The sequence below is a fragment of the Tursiops truncatus genome, chromosome 8 (genome assembly GCF_011762595.2).
Source record: "Tursiops truncatus isolate mTurTru1 chromosome 8, mTurTru1.mat.Y, whole genome shotgun sequence".
Lineage (NCBI taxonomy): Eukaryota > Metazoa > Chordata > Mammalia > Artiodactyla > Delphinidae > Tursiops > Tursiops truncatus.
The window spans coordinates 108,256,610-108,275,137 of record NC_047041.1 but is presented as its reverse complement, the minus strand read 5'-3'; the positions used below and the strand labels follow the sequence as shown (position 1 = coordinate 108,275,137).

Sequence of the window (18,528 nt, the reverse complement as noted above, 5' to 3'; positions counted from 1 at the left end):
GTAGGTGTTGCTCACAGGACAGAGGACAGATCGACAGAACGGCGGAAAGTGGCCAACTTGATGCTATGCCCCGAGGTCAAAATAAAAGGGAAAAAAGGGTAGTGTGGCCGTGTTAAGACTGCAACTTCCTGGATGATCTTGCCAAGATGAGGTGGGGTCCACGTCCCCTCCTCTCAAGGCTGGGTGGCCTATGACAGCGTGTGGCAGAATTGGCATGCCGTGACTCTCCAGGTGCTTTGCCCTGCTTGCTGGAGCCCAGAGGCCGCTGCCCTGGAGTGGCCGTACCCTGGTGCTCTGGTTAATCATCCTGGCCAAGCCCAACCGTCCCTGCCAAGGCCCTGACACGAGGGTGCAGAAGTCTCCCGGTGAGTCCAGCCCAGCCACCGGAGTCGCCACCCCCAGCTGGTCACGTCTTCCCACCTGAGGCCCAAGACATCCTGGGGCAGAGGAGAGCTGTCCTGCGGGGCCCCGTCAAAAGTCCCGAACCACAGACTCCAGGAGCTTAACTAACAGTTGCTTTACAACCCTGATGCTGGGTGGCTCGTTACACAGTAACAGAAAACTTTAACGGATGGAGGAAGGGACAGAGAGGAGTCAGCCGGGCAGCTGGGCAGAGGGAGGGCTGGAGGAGACGACAGGGCAGGCAGAGGTGGCAGTGGCCCAGGCAGGAATGGGAACCAAGTGGGCAAAGTTCAGCATCGGCCCACACTCCCCTCCCACCTCCAGCTCAGCAAGAGCCACACCTTGGACCCCAGGCTCAGGTCAGAAACAGGAGGGCTACGTTCCCTCCCGCCCCCTTCCAGACAGCCGGGGCACCTCCTCTCCATCTTCACCCTGCCCTCAGTGGAGGCCGCCAGCTCGCCCCTCCGCTGCCGCTGTCCGCCTGGCAGCCAGCTCAGACCCTGGCCCTCCACGCTAAGTCCTCTGGTGGCTGCGCACGCCCCTCAGGGTGAAGCCAGGTGCTTTTGAGACCCTCCTCAGTCTGAGGGACCCTCAGACCCTCCTCAGTCTTGCCTGCATGGATCCTGTGCACCCACGCGCCCCCAGCCCCCCTGACCCACCATCATCACCTACCCCACTATGTCTCTCCCCCAAACTTCCTTTTTCTTCTTCCCACGTTGTCTGAGCCCCATTCCTCCTGGCCGCATTCTTAGCAGGAGGCTTACTCCAACTGCAAGCCCAGGCTGCCCGCATCCTTCCCCTCACGTTCCCCAAGCTCCTAGTGTCTCCCCATCACGCGTCCCTACACCCTTGTTCTCCGTGTCCCCACTGTCCCCCGACCCATAGCCTGCTCCTCCCGCGGCCTCCATCACTACACCCCGTGACCCCGAGTCCCTATGTCCCCCGGTCCTATGCACCACTCCTTGTCTCGTGCATTCTCTGCCCCTTGACCCCTGTCCCCGGTTCTTCACACCTCCCCATACACCGCATCCCGGGTCCTCCGCAACCCCAGGACCCCGCGTCCCCGCGCTGCGCGGGCCGGCGCGCCCAGGTGGATGCGCGCGCGTTGCGTGGAGACCAGCGGCGGGCACACCCGAACACTCCGGCCCCGCCCACCGCGCCGTGGATTGGCTCCCCTCAGGCTGGCCGGGCCCGGATTGGCTCGCGCGGCGCGGTGGCCGGGCCCGTTTCACGGTGGGTAGCACCGCAGCGTGGCTGCTGCTCCGTCCCGCCGAGGCCCCCAGGAGCTTGGAGCCCGAGCGGCCAGGCGGGGCCGGGCGGGGACACCGCCGGCAGCAGCTCCGCCGCCCACCCCGTGCCCTCGGCCAAGGGCAGCCCGGGGCCGCGGCCGCACCCTGGGGCCGCGGGCGGCGGACAAAGGGCCATGCAGGGCCGGGGGACGCGGCGCGGGGCGCGCTGGAGCGGGGGGCCGCGGCGGCGCCGCTGAGCGCGGCCCGGGGCGGAGACGGCCGCGATGCCGTGGTTCCCGGTGAAGAAGATCCGCAAACAGATCAAGCTGCTGCTTTTGCTGCTGCTGCTCACCTGCGCCGCGTGGCTCACGTACGTGCACCTGAGCCTGGTGCGCCAGGGCCGCGCGCTGCGCCAGCGGCTGGGCTACGGGCGAGGTACGGGAGGGGGCGCGCGCCCTGGGGGCGGGGGGCGGTGAGGGTCGCGAGCAACGCGGGTCCCGGGCCCTCCCATTGCGCCCAGGCCTCGGCGTGGGTCAGACCCGCCCGGAGACCCCGTCCGCCCTTCCCAGCTCGGCGACATTGGGGCAGGGGGCGCGGTTCGGCTCAGCCCGGCCAGAACGCCGATGACGTCAGCAGTGACGTGCGCGACCCTCTTGGGGAGCGTCCCCGAACCCCGGCGGATGCCGGGGTCTGGCCTGGAGCGGGTAGTGAGTGACGGGGTTAACGGTGGGCTCCTGGGGAGATCTCCGCTACCGGGCCCTGCATGCTGGGATTTCCGAGAGGCCAAGTCTGGCTGCGCCTCCGACACGTGCCTGCTTAGCAGAGCCTCGGTTTTCGCATCTGCTGGGGAGGGGCAGAGACCCAACCTCAGGACGGAGAGAGAGGGGACTGGCGGGAGGGAGCTGACCCTTGCAGTTGGAACGCTTCCTGGAAGAGGTGCCCTAGGTAAACCTGTGATCAGGGACTGAGACGCTTGTGTGTTGAGGCGGGGTGAGGCATAGGGATAGGGATCCAGCTTGGGGAGCACCGAACGGCCTGGAGTGAACTCTCCCAGGCTCCTCGAGCTCACGCTCTAGTGGGGACAGACAGTGAACCCACAAATCAGGTCCTGGTGAGCGATGTGGGGAAGAGTTGGGGAGGAGTCCTGCCACTTTAGCTAGGGGGATCCCAGAGGGCCTCTTGGAGGTGGTGACTTTTGACACACACTTGGAAGAGGAGGAGTAGAGTGCTGGGGGGGGGGGGCGGGGGGGCGGTGATGAGAGAGAGAAGGAAGCACCTCAGGGCAGGGATGGTCCCAGCCAAGCTGCTCCTGGCCCTTCTCTAGGAAGAGAGGTGTCCTTAGGATGGGTGGTGAGAATCTTGCTTCCCAAAGACTCAGAACCATGATCTTGCCCCATGAAGTCCTGGCCCACCCCACCAAGGGGTCCAGAGTTCCCTGTTCAGCCCCACAGCTGGCACCACAGACACCCCAGGCCAGGGGTCACAGGCTTGTCCCACCCCACCCCACCCCCAGAGTCCACGCATCTCACAGCTACCACACCCTCTAGGGGCCCCCAGCACTGTTCAGTCCCTCATAGAGGCCCCCCAGCTACCATCAAATAAGGCAGGACCCCGGAGCGTGACCCAGTGACACAGACGTGACCAGCCTCCTGCTCAGCTGCCCTGTGTTTTCTGAGCAACCACAGTCCTCCCTAGCCTGACTTCCCGGGCAGCCGGGGAGCCTAACTCGGCAACCGCGAGGGGGCGGAGGTGTGGGAACCCCACTTCTGAGGCCTCCTCTGCTCTCAGCTGGACCAGCGAGGAAGCTGTCCTTGCTGCTCCTCGGTGGGCAGGAGCTGTTCAAGGTTATGGAAGATCAAACCCTCAAGCAGCTCCTGCCAGGAGCAGACCCAGCCGGGGCTCTCGCCCCTGGGGCTGCAGCCCCGCCTCCTGTCCCGCTACCTGGGCTCCCACCAGGGCAGGGCTTGTGGGAAGCTGAGCAGCTGGACATGTCTGAGGCCCTTCTGACTGTCCTGTCAGCACTGTGTTCACTCCCACCAGAAAGGCTACCTTCCCGGGGTCCAGCAGCCTGCGCAGGCGGAGGTGCTGGCAGCCAGGAGGCAGGAGGCCCGTGTGGATCTCGCTGTGCTGGGGCTCAGCCCCTGCAGGACAGTGATGGCATCCTGGCTTGGGACCCCACTGTGGAAGGTTCCCAGTACCCACAGAGTTACCTTTGTGGGCAGGGAGCATCAGGGCCAGGCTGTGGGGATTTGGCTGGGAGCCTGTTAGGGGCTCACCTCCCAGCTGGACAGGTGACAGTGACTGGGGGAGAGAAGCAAGTGGGCAGGCACCACCAGAGCCTCACAGGCACGAGACCGCGGGCAGCCCCCTCCCCCAGAGAAAGGGCCCAGGCCAACTGTGTCAGTCCGGGAATCTAGCTCCTGGGGTCTGGATCGAGGGACGGGCATAGACTTTGAAGGCCAGGCTTGGCCCTGGAGGAGAGGGGTTCCTGGACGGGGGGTCCCCGGATGGGAGCACCAGGGGAGGCAGACGTGGCGCACAGTGAAGCCTTGCCTTCGGAGGCTCAGATCCCAGGGTATGGAACCCCAGGCCCACAGCTTAGGGAGGAGGTCTGGGAAGCAGAGGGAGGCAGGGGTGTGGAGGTGGTCTGCCCCAGGCGTGGGGAGTTAGGGGGGTGCCAAGCTCTAGAGGTGTCCACAGAAGGGATCCCCAGGGGGACAGTCTCCCTCCGGGGCCGCCTTGGCCCCATGTCCTCTGGAAGCTGGACCAGAGTGCCAATCCCTCCTCTGCCCAGGTGGGTACCAGGGCTCCTTTGGTCCTGAGCCCTGGCCTCAAGGGCAGCAGGTGGCACACGTGCCATGGGCCGGGGCTGGCGTAGCCTCAAGACCACAGTGCCAGCTCACCTGACAACAAACTCCAGCACTAACCTTTGGCTCTCAGTTCTGGTAAAGGAGTCAGACACCAAACACTCCAGCACACAGGAAAAGTGCTGAGGGCACAGAGCAATCCTGGGGGCCTTCCTGGAGGCAGAGTCACTGATGACAACAGCCCCACGGGTGTGTGTGTGCAAGCATATGCGCTGGCATGTGCACACATGGCCGCTCCCTCATGCCAGGGGGGGCTGGGAGAGGCCGGGGGGGACTCAGGCAGGGGCCGTCCCCACGGAGGGGGCATGTGGGAGAAGGGCCCAGCCGAGAGCACTTCCAGCTGTAGGGTGGGGCATCGGGTAGCACGAAGGGGCAGACGTGGGGAGGGAGGGCTTCAGTGGAGACACCACCGGCCATCCTGACCCCAGCTGACCCCAGCGGCAGGGGCTGTGGCCTTGGAGAGCCTGGACCCCAGCCCCGCCTCATGTGCCGCCCACAGATGGTGAGAAGCTGAGCGGTGTGACAGATGGCCGGGGCATCCGGGCTGCACTGTCCACACAGAGGGCAGAGGACTCCAGCGAGAGCCGTGAGGAGGAGCGGGTGGTGAGCAGGGCTGCGGGGAAGAGCACCACAGCACACACGAGACCCAAGGCCAGTCCTGTGCCGGTGGCCTCAGGACCTGTAGGCCGTGAGGACACAGCAGCACGCTGTGCTCCACCACGGAGCGTGGCCCCAGCCTGGGTGGACGCATCTGGTGCACGTGGGGTGGCCAAGGGTCTGCTCGGGTGGGTGTGCACGGCCGGGGCGTGATGGAGTCAGGGCTTCGTGGCTGCACGTGGAAGGGATCTCTGTGAAGTGAGCCAGCGGGTGTGGCGGGCTGTGTCGCGCGCTGTGTCTGGTGCGCGTGCGTGTGGCTGTGGGGCTTCTTCCTGCCCTCACGTTCCTCAGCTTTGACCCTGGTGCCCCTTCTCTCCCGTAGCCCGAAGGTCGGGACCCAGACGCGCTGTTTCCCTGGGGGGCTGGAAGGCCACTGTCGCTCAACCTCACCCGTCAGGCGCCCTCGTGGCGGGAGGAGGTGAGCTCTGCTCAGCGGCTCGGCCTTGGGGAGGGCGGGGGCAGCTGTGCAGAAGGTAAGCCCTCCTCCCACCCCCAGTACAAGGGGCAGGTGAACCTGCACGTGTTCGAGGACTGGTGCGGGGGCGCCGTGGGCCATCTGAGGAGGAACTTGCACTTCCCGCTCTTCCCTCATGTGAGTGCTGGGGTGGGGGGCGGCTGGCCCGCAGGCGGGCGGGGGCCTTGACATCAGAGGCCGCTGCCCCCCCAGACTCGCACCACCGTGAAGAAGCTGGCTGTGTCCCCCAAGTGGAAGAACTACGGCCTCCGGATTTTCGGCTTCATCCACCCGGCGAGAGATGGTGCGGGGACGGGGGTGTTGGGGGGCAGGGTGTCACGAAGCCCCCACCGACCCCTGAGCCCTGTCCTGTGGCCTAGGAGATGTCCAGTTCTCCGTGGCTTCGGATGACAACTCTGAGTTCTGGCTGAGCCCAACCGAGAGCCCGGCGGGTGCCCAGCTGGTGGCCTTTGTGGGCAAGGTACCCCCACGCGCAGCCCAGCCCCTCCATCCACACCCCTTGTCTTCGTGGGCCTCCTGCGGCTTGGTCACCTGTCCCCTCCAGCTTCTCAGGAGTGGGGACTGGATGGGGCTGGTGCCCCAAGGAGAGGGTGAGCCCCCTGCCCCTTCTCTGTTACCCTCCAGACTGGTTCGGAGTGGACAGCACCTGGAGAATTCACCAAGTTCAGCTCCCAGGTGTCCAAGCCCAGGCGGTGAGTGACTGTGGGAGTGTGTGCATGAGTGCGTACCCGTGTGTGCGTCTGTGTGTGAGGACTGGGTGACACGTGCATGCGTGAAGCCGCTGTTGCTATGCTGCCGCCTCAAGCCCCGCCTCCTGTAGGCTCCCCATCTGTTTGGGGCTTCTGGGGCACGGCGGGCCCGCCCCCTCACTCCTCCTGTCCCCAGGCTCATGGCCTCCCGGAGGTACTACTTTGAGCTACTGCACAAGCAGGATGACCGCGGCTCGGACCACGTGGAAGTGGGCGTGAGTGCGGCTGCCCTCTGAGGGCTTCTGGAGACCCCACCTCCCCTGCCCTGCCCTCCTCTTTCCGGCCACTCCCCGCAGGACAACGATGTGGACCCCGCCCGCCCCCCCCAGAGAAGCTTCCCATCTAGCTGACAAAGCAGGTGCTCAGGGGCGGGGCTTGTGCTCACAGAGGAAGCGACCCTTGAGCGGATTCTCGAGAGCTGAGAGACGTTCACAGGGAGACCAGTGGGGAGAGAATCTGGGGTGCAAAGATGAATTCCAGGTCTCAAGAACAGCAGAGGAATGGAACCACCTGGAGTCTTCTGGAACTCCAAGCAGTCTGGTGGCCAGATCCAGCAGGGCTTCCTCCTAAGGATGAGGCAACTGGATTTGCATTTCAGGGAAAACCCTCTGGCCACTGCCTGTTGGGAGGGATTTTCGTGGGTGGCCATCCATCGGTCCCTGAACCAGGGAGGTGGGAATAGAAGAAGTGGAAGGTCCGGGGGAGGGTGGGGGGGCGGCGGGGGGAGATGCCCAGCGACTGAGAGCCTGAGCCTGGCTGGGTGTGGGGTGATGACCAGGGTGGGCTAGGGGGTGGTGGGAGGTTGCAGGTGTCTAGTTTGTGTGTGGTGGGTATCACCCCAGCTCAGCTTAGCAGAGGGCCCAGACTGCAGATGCAGATTTGGGGTGATCTTGTGGAAGCCGGGGGAGTGACTAAGGGCCGAGGATGAGCTGGGAAGGGAAGAGGGCCTGGGACAGCCCCCAGGAAGCCCAACATGAGAGCGGTGGGGGAGGGAGAGTCTGCAAGGGAGACTGGGAAGGCACAGCCACAGAAGTGGGGGAAGTGGGGATGGGGAGGTCCAGCGGGGAGCTGGGGGGCCAGCTCTGACCTCCAGAAGGGCAGTGTCTGCAGAACCGGGGGGAGGTGGGGGCAGAGGCCATAACCAGAAGGTCCGGAAGCACCCAGGGTGTCAGGAAAGGCATCCTCACCTGCCTCCAGGGACCCCAGCCTTCTAGGCCTCTCCAGCTTCCCTGCTGTGCCTTCTCAGGACTGCTCTCCCATCCACCCCCCCCACCCCAAGCTTCCTGCGTCCGTGAAGGGGTTGCCCCTACTAGTTCCCCAGCCCCACGTCAGGGAAGATTCACTCCTCCCTGACCCAGCTGTGTTCCCACCTTGACCCCCATCCTTTGGCCCTGACCACCCTCTCCAACCCCCAGTGGCGAGCCTTCCTGCCGGGTCTGAAGTTCGAGGTCATAGGCTCTGCTCACATCTCCCTGTATACAGGTGCGGAGCCCAGTGCCTCTGTGGGGAAAGGGGAGGGCTCCTGATGGGCGGTCTCTTTGGGGTGGTGTCTGGATATGGGTGAGGAGGGATCTCTAGGAACTCCTGGGGTCCCCACACATCCTCTGCCCCTAGATGAGTCAGCCCTGAAGATGGACCACGTGGCCCACGTGCCCCAGTCTCCAGCCAGCCACGTTGGGGGGCGCCTGCTGCAGGAGGAGCCCAGAGCTGACATGCTGCGGCCCGATCCCCGAGACACCTTCTTCCTCAGTGAGAGGAGGACCCCCGGGGTGGGGTGGGGGGCGGGGTGGGGCAGGGCAGGGGTTCCAGGTCACAATGTGACCACGCCTCCCGTAGCGCCTCGGGTGGAGCCCTGGAGTCTGGAGAATGTGCTGGAGCCCTGCACCTACGCCCCCACCTACGTCGTCAAGGACTTTCCCATCGCAAGATACCAGGGACTGCAGTTTGTAAGTGCCCCTCACCAAGGTCTTCCCTGAGACCCAGGCCTCCCTCTTCCCAGGGTCCCCGGAGCCTCCTCCAGGCCCTCTGGAAGACGCCCCAACCTGAGCCCTCTGCCCGCCCCAGGTGTACCTGTCCTTCGTTTATCCCAATGACCACACACGCCTGACTCACATGGAGACGGACAACAAGTGCTTCTACCGCGAGTCGCCGCTGTATCTGGAAAGGTGGGTGGGTGGTGCCCAAGGAAGAATGGGCGGGGCCTTGGCCGAGCCTGGTCTCTGACGCCCCGCCCCTGCCCCAGGTTTGGGTTCTACAAATACATGAAGATGGACCGGGAGGAGGGGGAGGAAGACGAAGAGGAGGAGGTGCAGCGCCGAGCCTTCCTCTTCCTCAACCCAGACGGTGAGTGCCCCCCGCGCCCCCCACCCCCTCAGCTGGGCCCGCCCTGGCGCAGCAGCTCACCTCACCCGCGCTGCCCACAGACTTCCTGGACGACGAGGACGATGGGGAGCTGCTCGACGGTCCTGAGCCCACCGAGGCGCCCGGAACGCAGGGCGGCCGCCGGCTCGCGGCCCCCACCGAGGCCCCGGCCACTCCCGCCCTGCCAACGCCTCCCGCCCCCGTGGGCCGGCCGACCCCCCGGCGCTCACGGGCGCTGAGCTGGGCCGTCCGCCCCCTTCCCCTCTTCTGGGGACGCGCACCTCCCCCCCGCCCAGCAGCCGCGGCCGAGCGGCCCCCGAAGGTGTATGTCACGCGGGTGCGGCCGGGACTGCGGGTCCCGCCCCAGGCCCCGGCACCGCTCAGCCCACGCGGCCCTCCCCGGCCACCTTTCCCTGGCGTCTTCCTGCGCCCCAGACCCCTACCCAGGGTGCAGCTGCGCGCGCGCCCACGCCCACCCCGGGCTCGAGGCCGCAGGACCGGCGGCCCCCAGGCTGCAAAGCTGAGGCCCCCGGCCCCGGCGCCGACCACCCAGGGGAGCCGAGAGGGCCAGGCACGCGAGCCGGGACTCACGGCCCCCACCACGGACTCGAACTATTCGTCCGAAGCGCAGCCCGTGACCTCCTTCCTGAGCTTGTCCCAGGTGCCCGGGGAGAATGAGGAAGAGGAGGAAGGGGACGACGAGGAAGGGGCGCAGGGCGAAGAGGCTGCATTGGAGGACAGCGAAGAGAAGGCCGGCGCGGTGCGCGGCCGCTGGCAGGAGGACGCTGTCAACTGGCAGCGCACGTTCAGCGTGGGCAGCGTGGACTTCGAGGTGCTGCGCTCGGACTGGAACGACCTGCGCTGCAATGTGTCGGGGAATCTGCAGCTGCAGGAGGCCGAGGCCGTGGACGTGGTGGCTCAGTACATGGAGCGTCTCAACGCGCGCCATGGAGGGTACGAGGGAGGGGCGCGCATGGAAATGGACGGCCTTGGCCTCCATGGGACTCTCAGACTTCCCCAGGGTTTAATGGGGCACTGCTCTGGGAATGGTACACGCCCCCCTCCCCCCCGGCCCCCCCGGAAGTGTCTTCTTACCCTTCTGGGGCCCCTTACTGCTCAGGGCCCCCGTTCTGTGCTAGGAGCCTTTCTCCCATCACCCAGGGCTGGCTCCCTTGTCCTGCACCTCCAAACCCCACACCTGTTACCTTGGACCTGGACCTGAGGATGGATCTGAGCCACCCAGGTCTCTTGCAGATAGAGACACGCACGAAGGTCAAGCTAAGAACCCCTGGATCCCTCTCCCCACTGGCACCTCGCTGGCTGGGGTCTTGGTCCTCAGGGAAGGGCTCAGGGTTCCTGCCCCACTGGCCCTTCTGGTCTCCCCCAGGCCCCAGGAATCCAGTCTTGTCTCCACCCCAAGCAGGTATGGGGGTTGGAGAGTGGAGGCCCCAATTTGACCTGAGGGGAGGCCCTGAGGGGTTCTCAGAGCTGTGCTGAGTCCTTAAGTAGGGGCAGGACCTTCAGAGACAGGCAAAGGCTGGCCAGGAGGCTGGTGGGCAGAGGACAGGCCTCATGGGCCTTGAAGGCCAGGTGCAGGAGTCATTCTTCTTGCCTCCGATACACACAATTTGGAGCAGGACGCAGGTTTGGCCCATCTGGTTCATAGACAAGCATGTGGCTGTGTTGGAGAGGAGGGGGTGGAAGGGGGAGCCCATGACTGACAGGCTTGGTCCAGGGCAGCAATGGGATGGCCTGGACCCTTGGCAGGGGCTGGGGTAGATTGATTCTAGGTGGCTGAGAAGGCAAGCCTGCGCTTGGCTCTGAGCTTCCTGAGAGCAGCTCATCGTCCCATGGGCATGAGGGGGCCTGTCCAGCAGAAAGGTCATGGCTGCAGCCCCACCTTCCCTGAGCCGTGCAAGGGTGTGGGTGGCCCCAAGGAATGAGAGCACAGACCCAGAGCGTTTGGGGCAGAAAGTCCCTGATACTTGAGAGCATGGTGGGGATGGGCAGGGGGTGAAGGGAGGAATCTAGACCCCTGGGAGGTCACACCGGTAGGCTCCGAGGGTGAGGGATACTGGCTGCAAAGGTGGATGGGGGGGACGTGCGGCAGAAGGGAGAGTGACCTAGTCAAGGGCAGGGCCCTATCTTCCCAGGCCAGGGCTGGGGAAGAGCCAGCGGCGGAAGGCCCGGAGGCTTCTTCCCCAGAGATCAGGGCAGCCCCTGCGCTGGTGCTCGGGGGGCAAAAATGAGGCTTCTCAGAGGAGGCACCCAGGACCTTGGAGAGGAGGGCGGGGAGCCTGGGGCGAGCATCCAGGCAGGGGACACCTAGCGCAAAGACCCCACGGGAAGGGGCAGCTTGCGTATCTAACCTGACGGGGTATCGAGGCCACAAGGTAGACACCGTTTACCGGCTTAGAATTCAGACGTCTGAGCCTCGGCCTGTGGGCCGTGGGCGCCCCTGAAGGTTTCTGAGCGTGCAGCTGTGGACAGGGGTGGTGGCACCGAGGAGAGGACTGGCCTGGGCTTGGGGACGCCTCCCTTGTGGGCTGCCCCACAGCGAGGGAGCCCCGGTGTGTGGGCCTGCCTTCTGAGAAGGGAGCTCCCCAGCAGGCCTTGTGGTGTGGTGGGGGACGGGGGGCGTGCGGCACCCCACCCCAAGTCACCTGAGTGGCCACCTCGTTTCTGCGGCTGGGGGCGGCTTGTGGGAAGAATGGGGTTGGAGTCGTGGGCGCAGCCTCGGAGCCCGAGGGGGCTGACTGGGTCCCGCCCCGCAGGCGGTACGCTCTTCTGCGCATCGTGAACGTGGAGAAGCGCCGGGACTCGGCGCGGGGAAGCCGTTTCCTCCTGGAGCTGGAGCTCCAGGAGCGCGGTGGGCGCCGGCTGCGCCTGTCTGAGTACGTCTTCCTGCGCCTGCCCCGGGTACGTGCCGGCGACACAGATGGAGACGGGGAGAGTCCTGAGCCCGCTCCAGCTGTCTCCCCAGCCGCCTCCGTGCACCCCGACGGCCGCCCGGAGCTGTGCCGGCCACTGCGCCTGGCCTGGCGCCAGGATGTGATGGTGCACTTCATCGTGCCAGGTGCGTGGGAGTGGGGCTGGCCGGCCAGCCACCTGGGATTGTGGGGGGGTGGGGGGCCTTGTCCAGCAGGCCTTATGGGGAGGGGGGGAGTGCCACCGGTCCTGGGCAGGGTACCGCCAGGTCGGGTCCAGGTGGGTTCAGTATCCCCATCCTCCTCCAGTGAAGAACCAGGCGCGCTGGGTGGTACAGTTCCTGGCAGACATGGCTGCGCTGCACATCCGTACAGGGGACTCTCGCTTCAGTGTCATCCTGGTGGACTTTGAGAGCGATGACATGGATGTGGAGAGGGCCCTCCGCGCGGCGCCACTGCCCAGGTAACGGCCCCCACCTCCCGGGGCGGGCCAGGTGCAGCTTCCCTCCTCCCGGACAGGCATGGGTTTTCCTGCCCCAGAAACGGGTGGCTATGACTTCCCACCCCATATCCCCTTCCTCCCCCAGATACCAATACCTAAGGCGAAGCGGGAACTTTGAGCGCTCCGCGGGGTTGCAAGCTGGAGTGGCCGCGGTGGAGGTGCGTGGGCAGGATGGTGTGGGTGGAGAGAATGAGATGGGGGGCGGGGGGGGCCCTTCCGGAGGAGAGGGCGAGGCTCAGACCTCCCCGCTGTCTCCAGGATGCCAGCAGCATCGTTTTCCTCTGCGACCTGCACATCCACTTCCCCCCCAGCATCCTGGATGGCATCCGCAAGCACTGCGTGGAGGGCAAGCTGGCCTTTGCGCCTGTGGTCATGCGGCTGGGCTGCGGGAGCTCGCCAGGGGACCCTCACGGTAATGCCCTGAATGCCCCTCGGTAACGTCAGGGGTCCCACCCATGCCAGGGCAAAACCCAGGCCCCCGGGGGCCTCCCAACCCGCAAGGGAGGCCTAGGGCCCCATCAATGCCCCTTATAACGCCTGGGACTCCTTGTGGCCTCTAGGACCCCCAGAGTGCCCAGGACCGTGCTCGGCCCCTAGGAACCTTCTCCAACACCCAAGTCATGCACAGGCCTCCCAGGTTATGACCAACACATTGGAGTGACCCCAGGAGCCCTCCTGAGGAAGGGCTTGCAGGACCTGGCGTCTGAAGGGCACCCCATCCCCGCCAGGTTACTGGGAGGTGAACGGCTTCGGCCTCTTCGGGATCTACAAGTCCGACTTCGACCGCGTTGGAGGCATGAACACCGAGGAGTTCCGGGACCAGTGGGGAGGCGAGGACTGGGAACTTTTGGACAGGTGACCGCCTCCCCCCAGCGGAGACTGCGACTTCCACATCCTCCGCCTGTGGGTGGGAGGGGCCTCACGTGCTGACGGGACTCTGCTTTCCTCCCCCTCCGACCCCCAGATCTAGGTCTAGAGAGCTCCTTGGACCCCACCCCACTCCCCTAAACCCCTTCCCAGCTCCAGGATCCTACAGACTCAGGGAAGCCCTTGAACCAGCTCTGCCCCCAGACCCTGCAGGCCTCTCCTGGGTCCCTCTCCTCTTGCTGGGCTTGGACAGTAGTGGAAGCCCTGACACCCCAGGCCCTGGGCCAGGGGCGTGAGCTCTTCCATTCCAGCCCACCCCCAGGGTTCTGTAGTCTAGGGGCAGCCCTGACAGGCATGCTCTCCCCCTGCAGCCCCATTCACCCCCGTACCCCCAGTCTGGATCACCCCCCAAAGGTCCTCTGGGCCGAGGGGCAGCCCTGACTCGCCCTCCCCGCCCAGGGTCCTGCAGGCAGGGCTGGAGGTGGAGCGGCTCCGAGTGCGGAACTTCTACCACCACTTCCACTCCAAGCGCGGGATGTGGGGCGTGCACAGCCGCAAGGCCGCCCGCAAGGAGGCCCCTTGAGGACCAGCGACCCTCCCCGCCCCGGCTGCTGTCCTGCCGTGGCAGCTGGAGGCCAGGCTCTGAGCCTGGACCCTGGGGACCCAGCGGGGCTCTTCCGGGGGCACAGCCACCACCCGTGCCTGCCCCTCTCTGGCCCCCCAGGCTGCTGCCCCCTCTGTGGCCGCCCCCCCCCCGCAGAGAGGCGGCCGTCGTAGCCGGCGGGGCCTGGGCTTGCCCCCCACGCCCTGTGCGATGATTTCTGTGAAATTTTGCCGTAGCAATGACATTGTTTCAGGATTTCCAAGAGTTCTGTCTGTTCCGTTTTTTATTCAGAATGAAATGAAATATTTTTTTTAGTTCTGACTCATCCTCTGGGCCTGGTTCTCTTGGGAGGGCAGAGGTGGGCCTGGGCGGCAGCAAGAGACCCTGCACCCGCAGTGGCCCTGGGCACTGCCTGCTGCTGACTCCCTTTCCTGACCTGAGCTGCAGCCGCCGTGCTGACCGCACCTTTCTCCACCCTCGAGACCACTCACCTCTTCCCGCACTTTCCCTTTGAGCTTCTGTATCGGGCCCTGGAGGCAAGGGGGTTGGGGACCCTTCCTCACCACCCTGTGCGTGGAGCCGCCAGTCACCAGCGTGGCATGAGGCCTTTCCACCTGCGACCGTCTGCTTAGTCCCCTTTGTTGTGAAAACAGACCTTGGATGTCAGTCCTGCGCCACCCTCAAGGATGTGGGAACACTAGGCACCCCGGGGTGGTGGGTGACATGCTACAACCAGGTTGGGGTATAGTTAGGACTCAGTTGCCATAAATGGAAAGCCCAATGCATGCTGGTTTAAACACAACGGGGGGTTTGCTTGACTTGTCTCGCGGAAGTCCGGGGTCAGGAGCCCTCTGGAGAGTCAGACGGGCTGCATGATGCTGTCGAGGGCCCCCCCTTCCCTGGGGTCCCAGTCACGGCAGGGAGGCCAGTGCTCTGCCTGGCACTGGGCGCACCTGCCCATATGAGTTCCTTGCAGCTGCTGTAACAGATTTCCACAAACAAAATGGAATTTCCTGTCTTATGGCTCTGGAGGTCGGAAGTCCTAAAATCGAGGTTTCCACAGGCTTGCGCCCCTTCTGGGGCCTTTAGGACTGAATCTGCTTCCCTCCTTCCCCAGCTCCTGGAGGCCACCTGGACTTCCTTGCTCATGACCTCTTCCTCCATCCTCAAAGCCAGCAGCTTACCATTTTCATATCACTCTCCCTGTCTCTCACACCTCTACTACCATCATCACATCTCCTTCTCTGGCTCTGACCCTCCTGCCTCCCTCTTATAAGGACCCCTGGGATGACCCTGGACCCACCCACATAACCGAGGATAATCGCTCCATCCCAAGCAACATCCTTTACTTAATCTGCGAAGTCCGTCCTGCCGTGGAGGTGACAGCCACAGGTCCTGGGCATTAGGGCATGGACATCTTTGGGGCTTTTACTCTGTACTGCCTCCTTCTGTGGGAAGGCAGCACGTCCGCCCAGCACTCCACACAATCCTCGCAAGGTTTACCTTGCCATGAACACAGGGCAGCAGGGAGGATTTCAGGGAAAGAGAAACCAGATGGACACTCCAGTCGGGCCCTGAGAAGACCCTAGAGATGGCCCGGGGCATTCAGCTCTGTGGCTGCTGACCAGGGCAGCCCGCGGGTGTCTGTGAACACTAAGTCACTCGTGACGTGAGTCCTGCTGGTGCCCGCAGGGTGGAGGACACAGCTAACCTGCCACACACCTACTCAGAAGTTACCAGATGCCCCAGCTCATACTGCCCGCTCCTCCCTAAGTATCTAGTTCGGAAGAAATGATCCCCAGATACAGATGTTAGTAACAAGAAAAGAACTAGCACTGGAATTAAGAATATATACTCCAGGGCTTCCCTGGTGGCACAGTGGTTGAGAGTCCGCCTGCCGATGCAGGGGACGCGGGTTCGTGCCCCGGTCCGGGAAGATCCCACATGCCGCAGAGCGGCTGGGCCCGTGAGCCATGGCCGCTGAGCCTGCGCGTCCGGAGCCTGTGCTCCGCAACGGGAGAGGCGACAACAGTGAGAGGCCCGTGTACCGCAAAAAAAAAAAAAGAATATATACTTCCAAAAATTGGGGCGGGGGGAGTGTAACAGGTAGGGGAAGCATGCACATCAGAAAAATAACTACCTCTGGAAGCAGAAAAAAATGTCAGACAACATTTCATCTGATGTGGACTATACGTATACCATAATTTATTAATCCACTTTAACAACTGTTTATTGAGCACCCACTATGTGCCAGACACTGTGGAAGAAGTGGTGAACAAAACAGACAAGAATCCCTGCCTCGTAGAACTTACATTCTAGTGAAGCGTGAGGAGAAGCAGACGACAGACACGGTAAAGCCATATCCGGTATATCAGCTGGTGGCAGCGCTTGTAAAGAAAAGTAAAGCCGGAAAGAGAATAGCGAGTCTGAGCGTGGCTGCCACTGTAAACAGTGGTCAGAAAAAGCCTGACCAGGCTTCCCTGGTGGTGCGGTGGTTAAAGAATCCGCCTGCCAGTGCAGGGGACACGGGTTCGAGCCCTGGTCCGGGAAGATCCCACATGCCGCGGAGGAACTAAGCCCGTGTGCCACAACTACTGAGCCCACGTGCCACAAGTACTGAAGCCCGCACATCTAGAGCCCATGCTCCACAACAAGGGGAGCCACCACAATGAGAAGCCTGCGCACCACAACAAAGAGTAGGCCCTGCTCGCCACAACTAGAGAAAGCCCGCTCGCAGCAACAAAGACCCAACGCGGCCAAAAATGAAAAAAAAAAAATTCTAGAAGAAAATATGGGCAAAATTTTTATTAAAGAAAAAGCCTGACCTGAGAAGGTGACATCCCAGCAAAGCCCTGAGGTGCTGATGAGGCTGCCAAGGACACAGATGGGGAAGGGGAGGAGGTCTGAGGTGACATTTGAAGACATTTTTAGAAATCAATGATAAACACTTCTCATCACATCTTTTCAATATTATACTGGAAGTACTAGTTAACGCAACAAGACAAGAAAAGGAAATAAAAAGTATACAGATTGAGGAGGAAGAAACATTGTTTTAGTTTGCAGATGACATAATCATCTATGGAGAAAATCCAAAAGAATTAGCCTAAAAAAAAGGAAAAGAAAAGAAAAAAAAAAAGAAACTTCTGGAACTAATAATCAATTATAAGGACTTCCCTGATGGTCCAGTGGGTAAGATTCTGCGCTCCCAATGCAGAGGGCCCAGGTTCGATCCCTGGTCAGGGAACTAGATCCCGCACGCATGCTGCAACTAAGAGTCCGCATGCCGCAGCTAAGACCTGGCACAGCCAAAATAAATGAATATTTAAAAATAATAATAATCAGTTATAGCAAGGTTGCAGGATACAAGGTTAATATACAGAAGTCAATTGCTTTCCTATATACTAGCAATGAACTATTGGAATTTGAAATTTAAAACACAATACCATTTACATTAGCACCAAAATAAATAAATAAATACTTAGGTTAAAATCTAACAAAATATGTGTAAGATCTATATGAGGAAAACTACAAAACTGTGATGAAAGAAATCAAAGACCTAAATCAATGGCGAGATAGTCCATGTTGATGGATGGGAAGACTCAATATTGTCCCGATGTCAGTTTTTCCCAACTTGATCTATAGATTCAATGCAATCCTAATCAAAACCCCCACCAATCAACTAATTGATTCTTTTCTGGAGAGGCAAAAGACCCAGAATAGCCAACATAATATTCAAGAAGAATAAACTTGGAAGACTGATAGTATCCAACTTCAAGGCTTACTATAGAGCTACAGCAATCGAGACAGTGTGGTATGCGCAAAAGATCAGACAAAATAGATGAGCGGGGCAGAGTAGAGAGCTCAGAAATAGACCCACATAAATGCAGTCAACTGATCTTTGACAAAGAAGCGAAGGCAATACAATGGAGCAAAGATGGTCTTTTCAACAAATGGTGCTGGTACAACTGGACATCCACATGCAAAAAATGAATCTAGACCCAGACCTTACACCCTTTACAAAAAATAACTCAAGATCAATCATAGACCGAAATGTAAAACACAAAACTGTAAAATTCCTAGAAGAGAGCACAGGAGAAAACCTAGATGACCTTGGGTGTGCTGATGACTCTGTGGACACAACACCAAAGGCTGATCCATGAAAGAGAGAATTGATAAGCAGAACTTCATTAAAATGAAAAACCTCTTCTCTGCAAAAGACAATGTCAAAAGAATGAGAAGATAAATCGCAGACTAAGAGAAAATATTTGCAAAAGACACATCTGAGAAATGACTGTTATCCAAAATATAGAAAGAACTCTTAAAACTCAACAATAAAATGAGTAACCCAACTGAAAAATGGTCAAATGACATTAATAGACCCCTCACCAGAGAAGAAATACAGATGGCAAATGAGCACATGGGAAGATGCTCCACATCCTATGTCATTGGAGAAATGCATATGATAAAAGAACGAGATATCTCTACACACCTATAAGAATGGCCAAAATCCAGACACCGACAAGATCCCTGGTTGCCCCCCACCCCACCCCCGGCCCCCGGGTTGGGCCGGTTCTGACAGCTCCAGGGGACGGAGGTCCTTCGGGAAAGGAAGCTGGAGCCTGAAGGGTTACCCAGCTCTGATGCTGTTCAACCAAAAAGGCAACAGCAGGTCTCGGAGCGGAGCAGATGGTGAGAGCAAAGGGCTCCTCAGGCAGCGATGGGAAAGGGCCCAGGGGAGCGGGAACCCCTTTGAGAACAAGACTGAAGCTAAACCACCGGGAGGAAGGCAAACGAACGCCCTCTTACCCTCAGTGGAGAAAGCGGCCCAGCCCTAGCTGGGGGACTACTACCAAGACGCCCACCCACCAGCCAGCGCCAGTCCCCAAGC

The 18,528-nt window shown here is 61.6% G+C and overlaps 1 protein-coding gene and 1 non-coding gene across 6 annotated transcripts; both read left to right on the top strand.

Moving 5' to 3' along the window:
* Positions 1-1,632: 1,632 nt before the first annotated feature.
* Positions 1,633-13,961, top strand: B4GALNT4 (beta-1,4-N-acetyl-galactosaminyltransferase 4). Of its 5 annotated transcripts, none has more exons than XM_073809422.1 (20): positions 1,634-2,066; positions 4,998-5,101; positions 5,478-5,573; positions 5,652-5,747; positions 5,823-5,913; positions 5,990-6,090; positions 6,255-6,322; positions 6,516-6,594; positions 7,795-7,861; positions 7,994-8,128; positions 8,216-8,325; positions 8,444-8,544; positions 8,622-8,722; positions 8,803-9,694; positions 11,515-11,816; positions 11,977-12,130; positions 12,255-12,327; positions 12,428-12,581; positions 12,898-13,024; positions 13,506-13,961. In XM_073809422.1, exons 1-20 carry the CDS (start codon positions 1,916-1,918, stop codon positions 13,852-13,854), a joined length of 3,351 nt encoding a protein of 1,116 aa, XP_073665523.1. In that variant the 5' UTR covers positions 1,634-1,915; the 3' UTR covers positions 13,855-13,961. The 5 variants fall into 5 exon arrangements, with proteins under 5 accessions (XP_033717486.1, XP_073665523.1, XP_033717484.1 ...); XM_033861593.2 differs by having other exon boundaries at positions 13,408-13,638; XM_033861592.2 differs by having other exon boundaries at positions 1,635-2,066; positions 13,496-13,765.
* A 2,850-nt stretch (positions 13,962-16,811) lies between these two features.
* Positions 16,812-16,884, top strand: TRNAG-CCC (transfer RNA glycine (anticodon CCC)). Its single transcript has one exon. It is a non-coding gene; the product is annotated as a tRNA-Gly (tRNA).
* Positions 16,885-18,528: the final 1,644 nt, after the last annotated feature.

What these genes read in the sequence shown, in the direction of transcription:
- B4GALNT4 (XM_073809422.1), top strand. Translation starts at nt 1,916, where the DNA reads ATGCCGTGGTTCCCGGTGAAGAAGATCCGCAAACAGATCAAGCTGCTG. An exon ending in GCCGTGAGGAGGAGCGGGTG is followed by an intron (nt 5,102 to 5,477) that starts GTGAGCAGGGCT and finishes TCTCTCCCGTAG; the next exon opens with CCCGAAGGTCGGGACCCAGA. An exon ending in CTCAACGCGCGCCATGGAGG is followed by an intron (nt 9,695 to 11,514) that starts GTACGAGGGAGG and finishes CCCGCCCCGCAG; the next exon opens with GCGGTACGCTCTTCTGCGCA.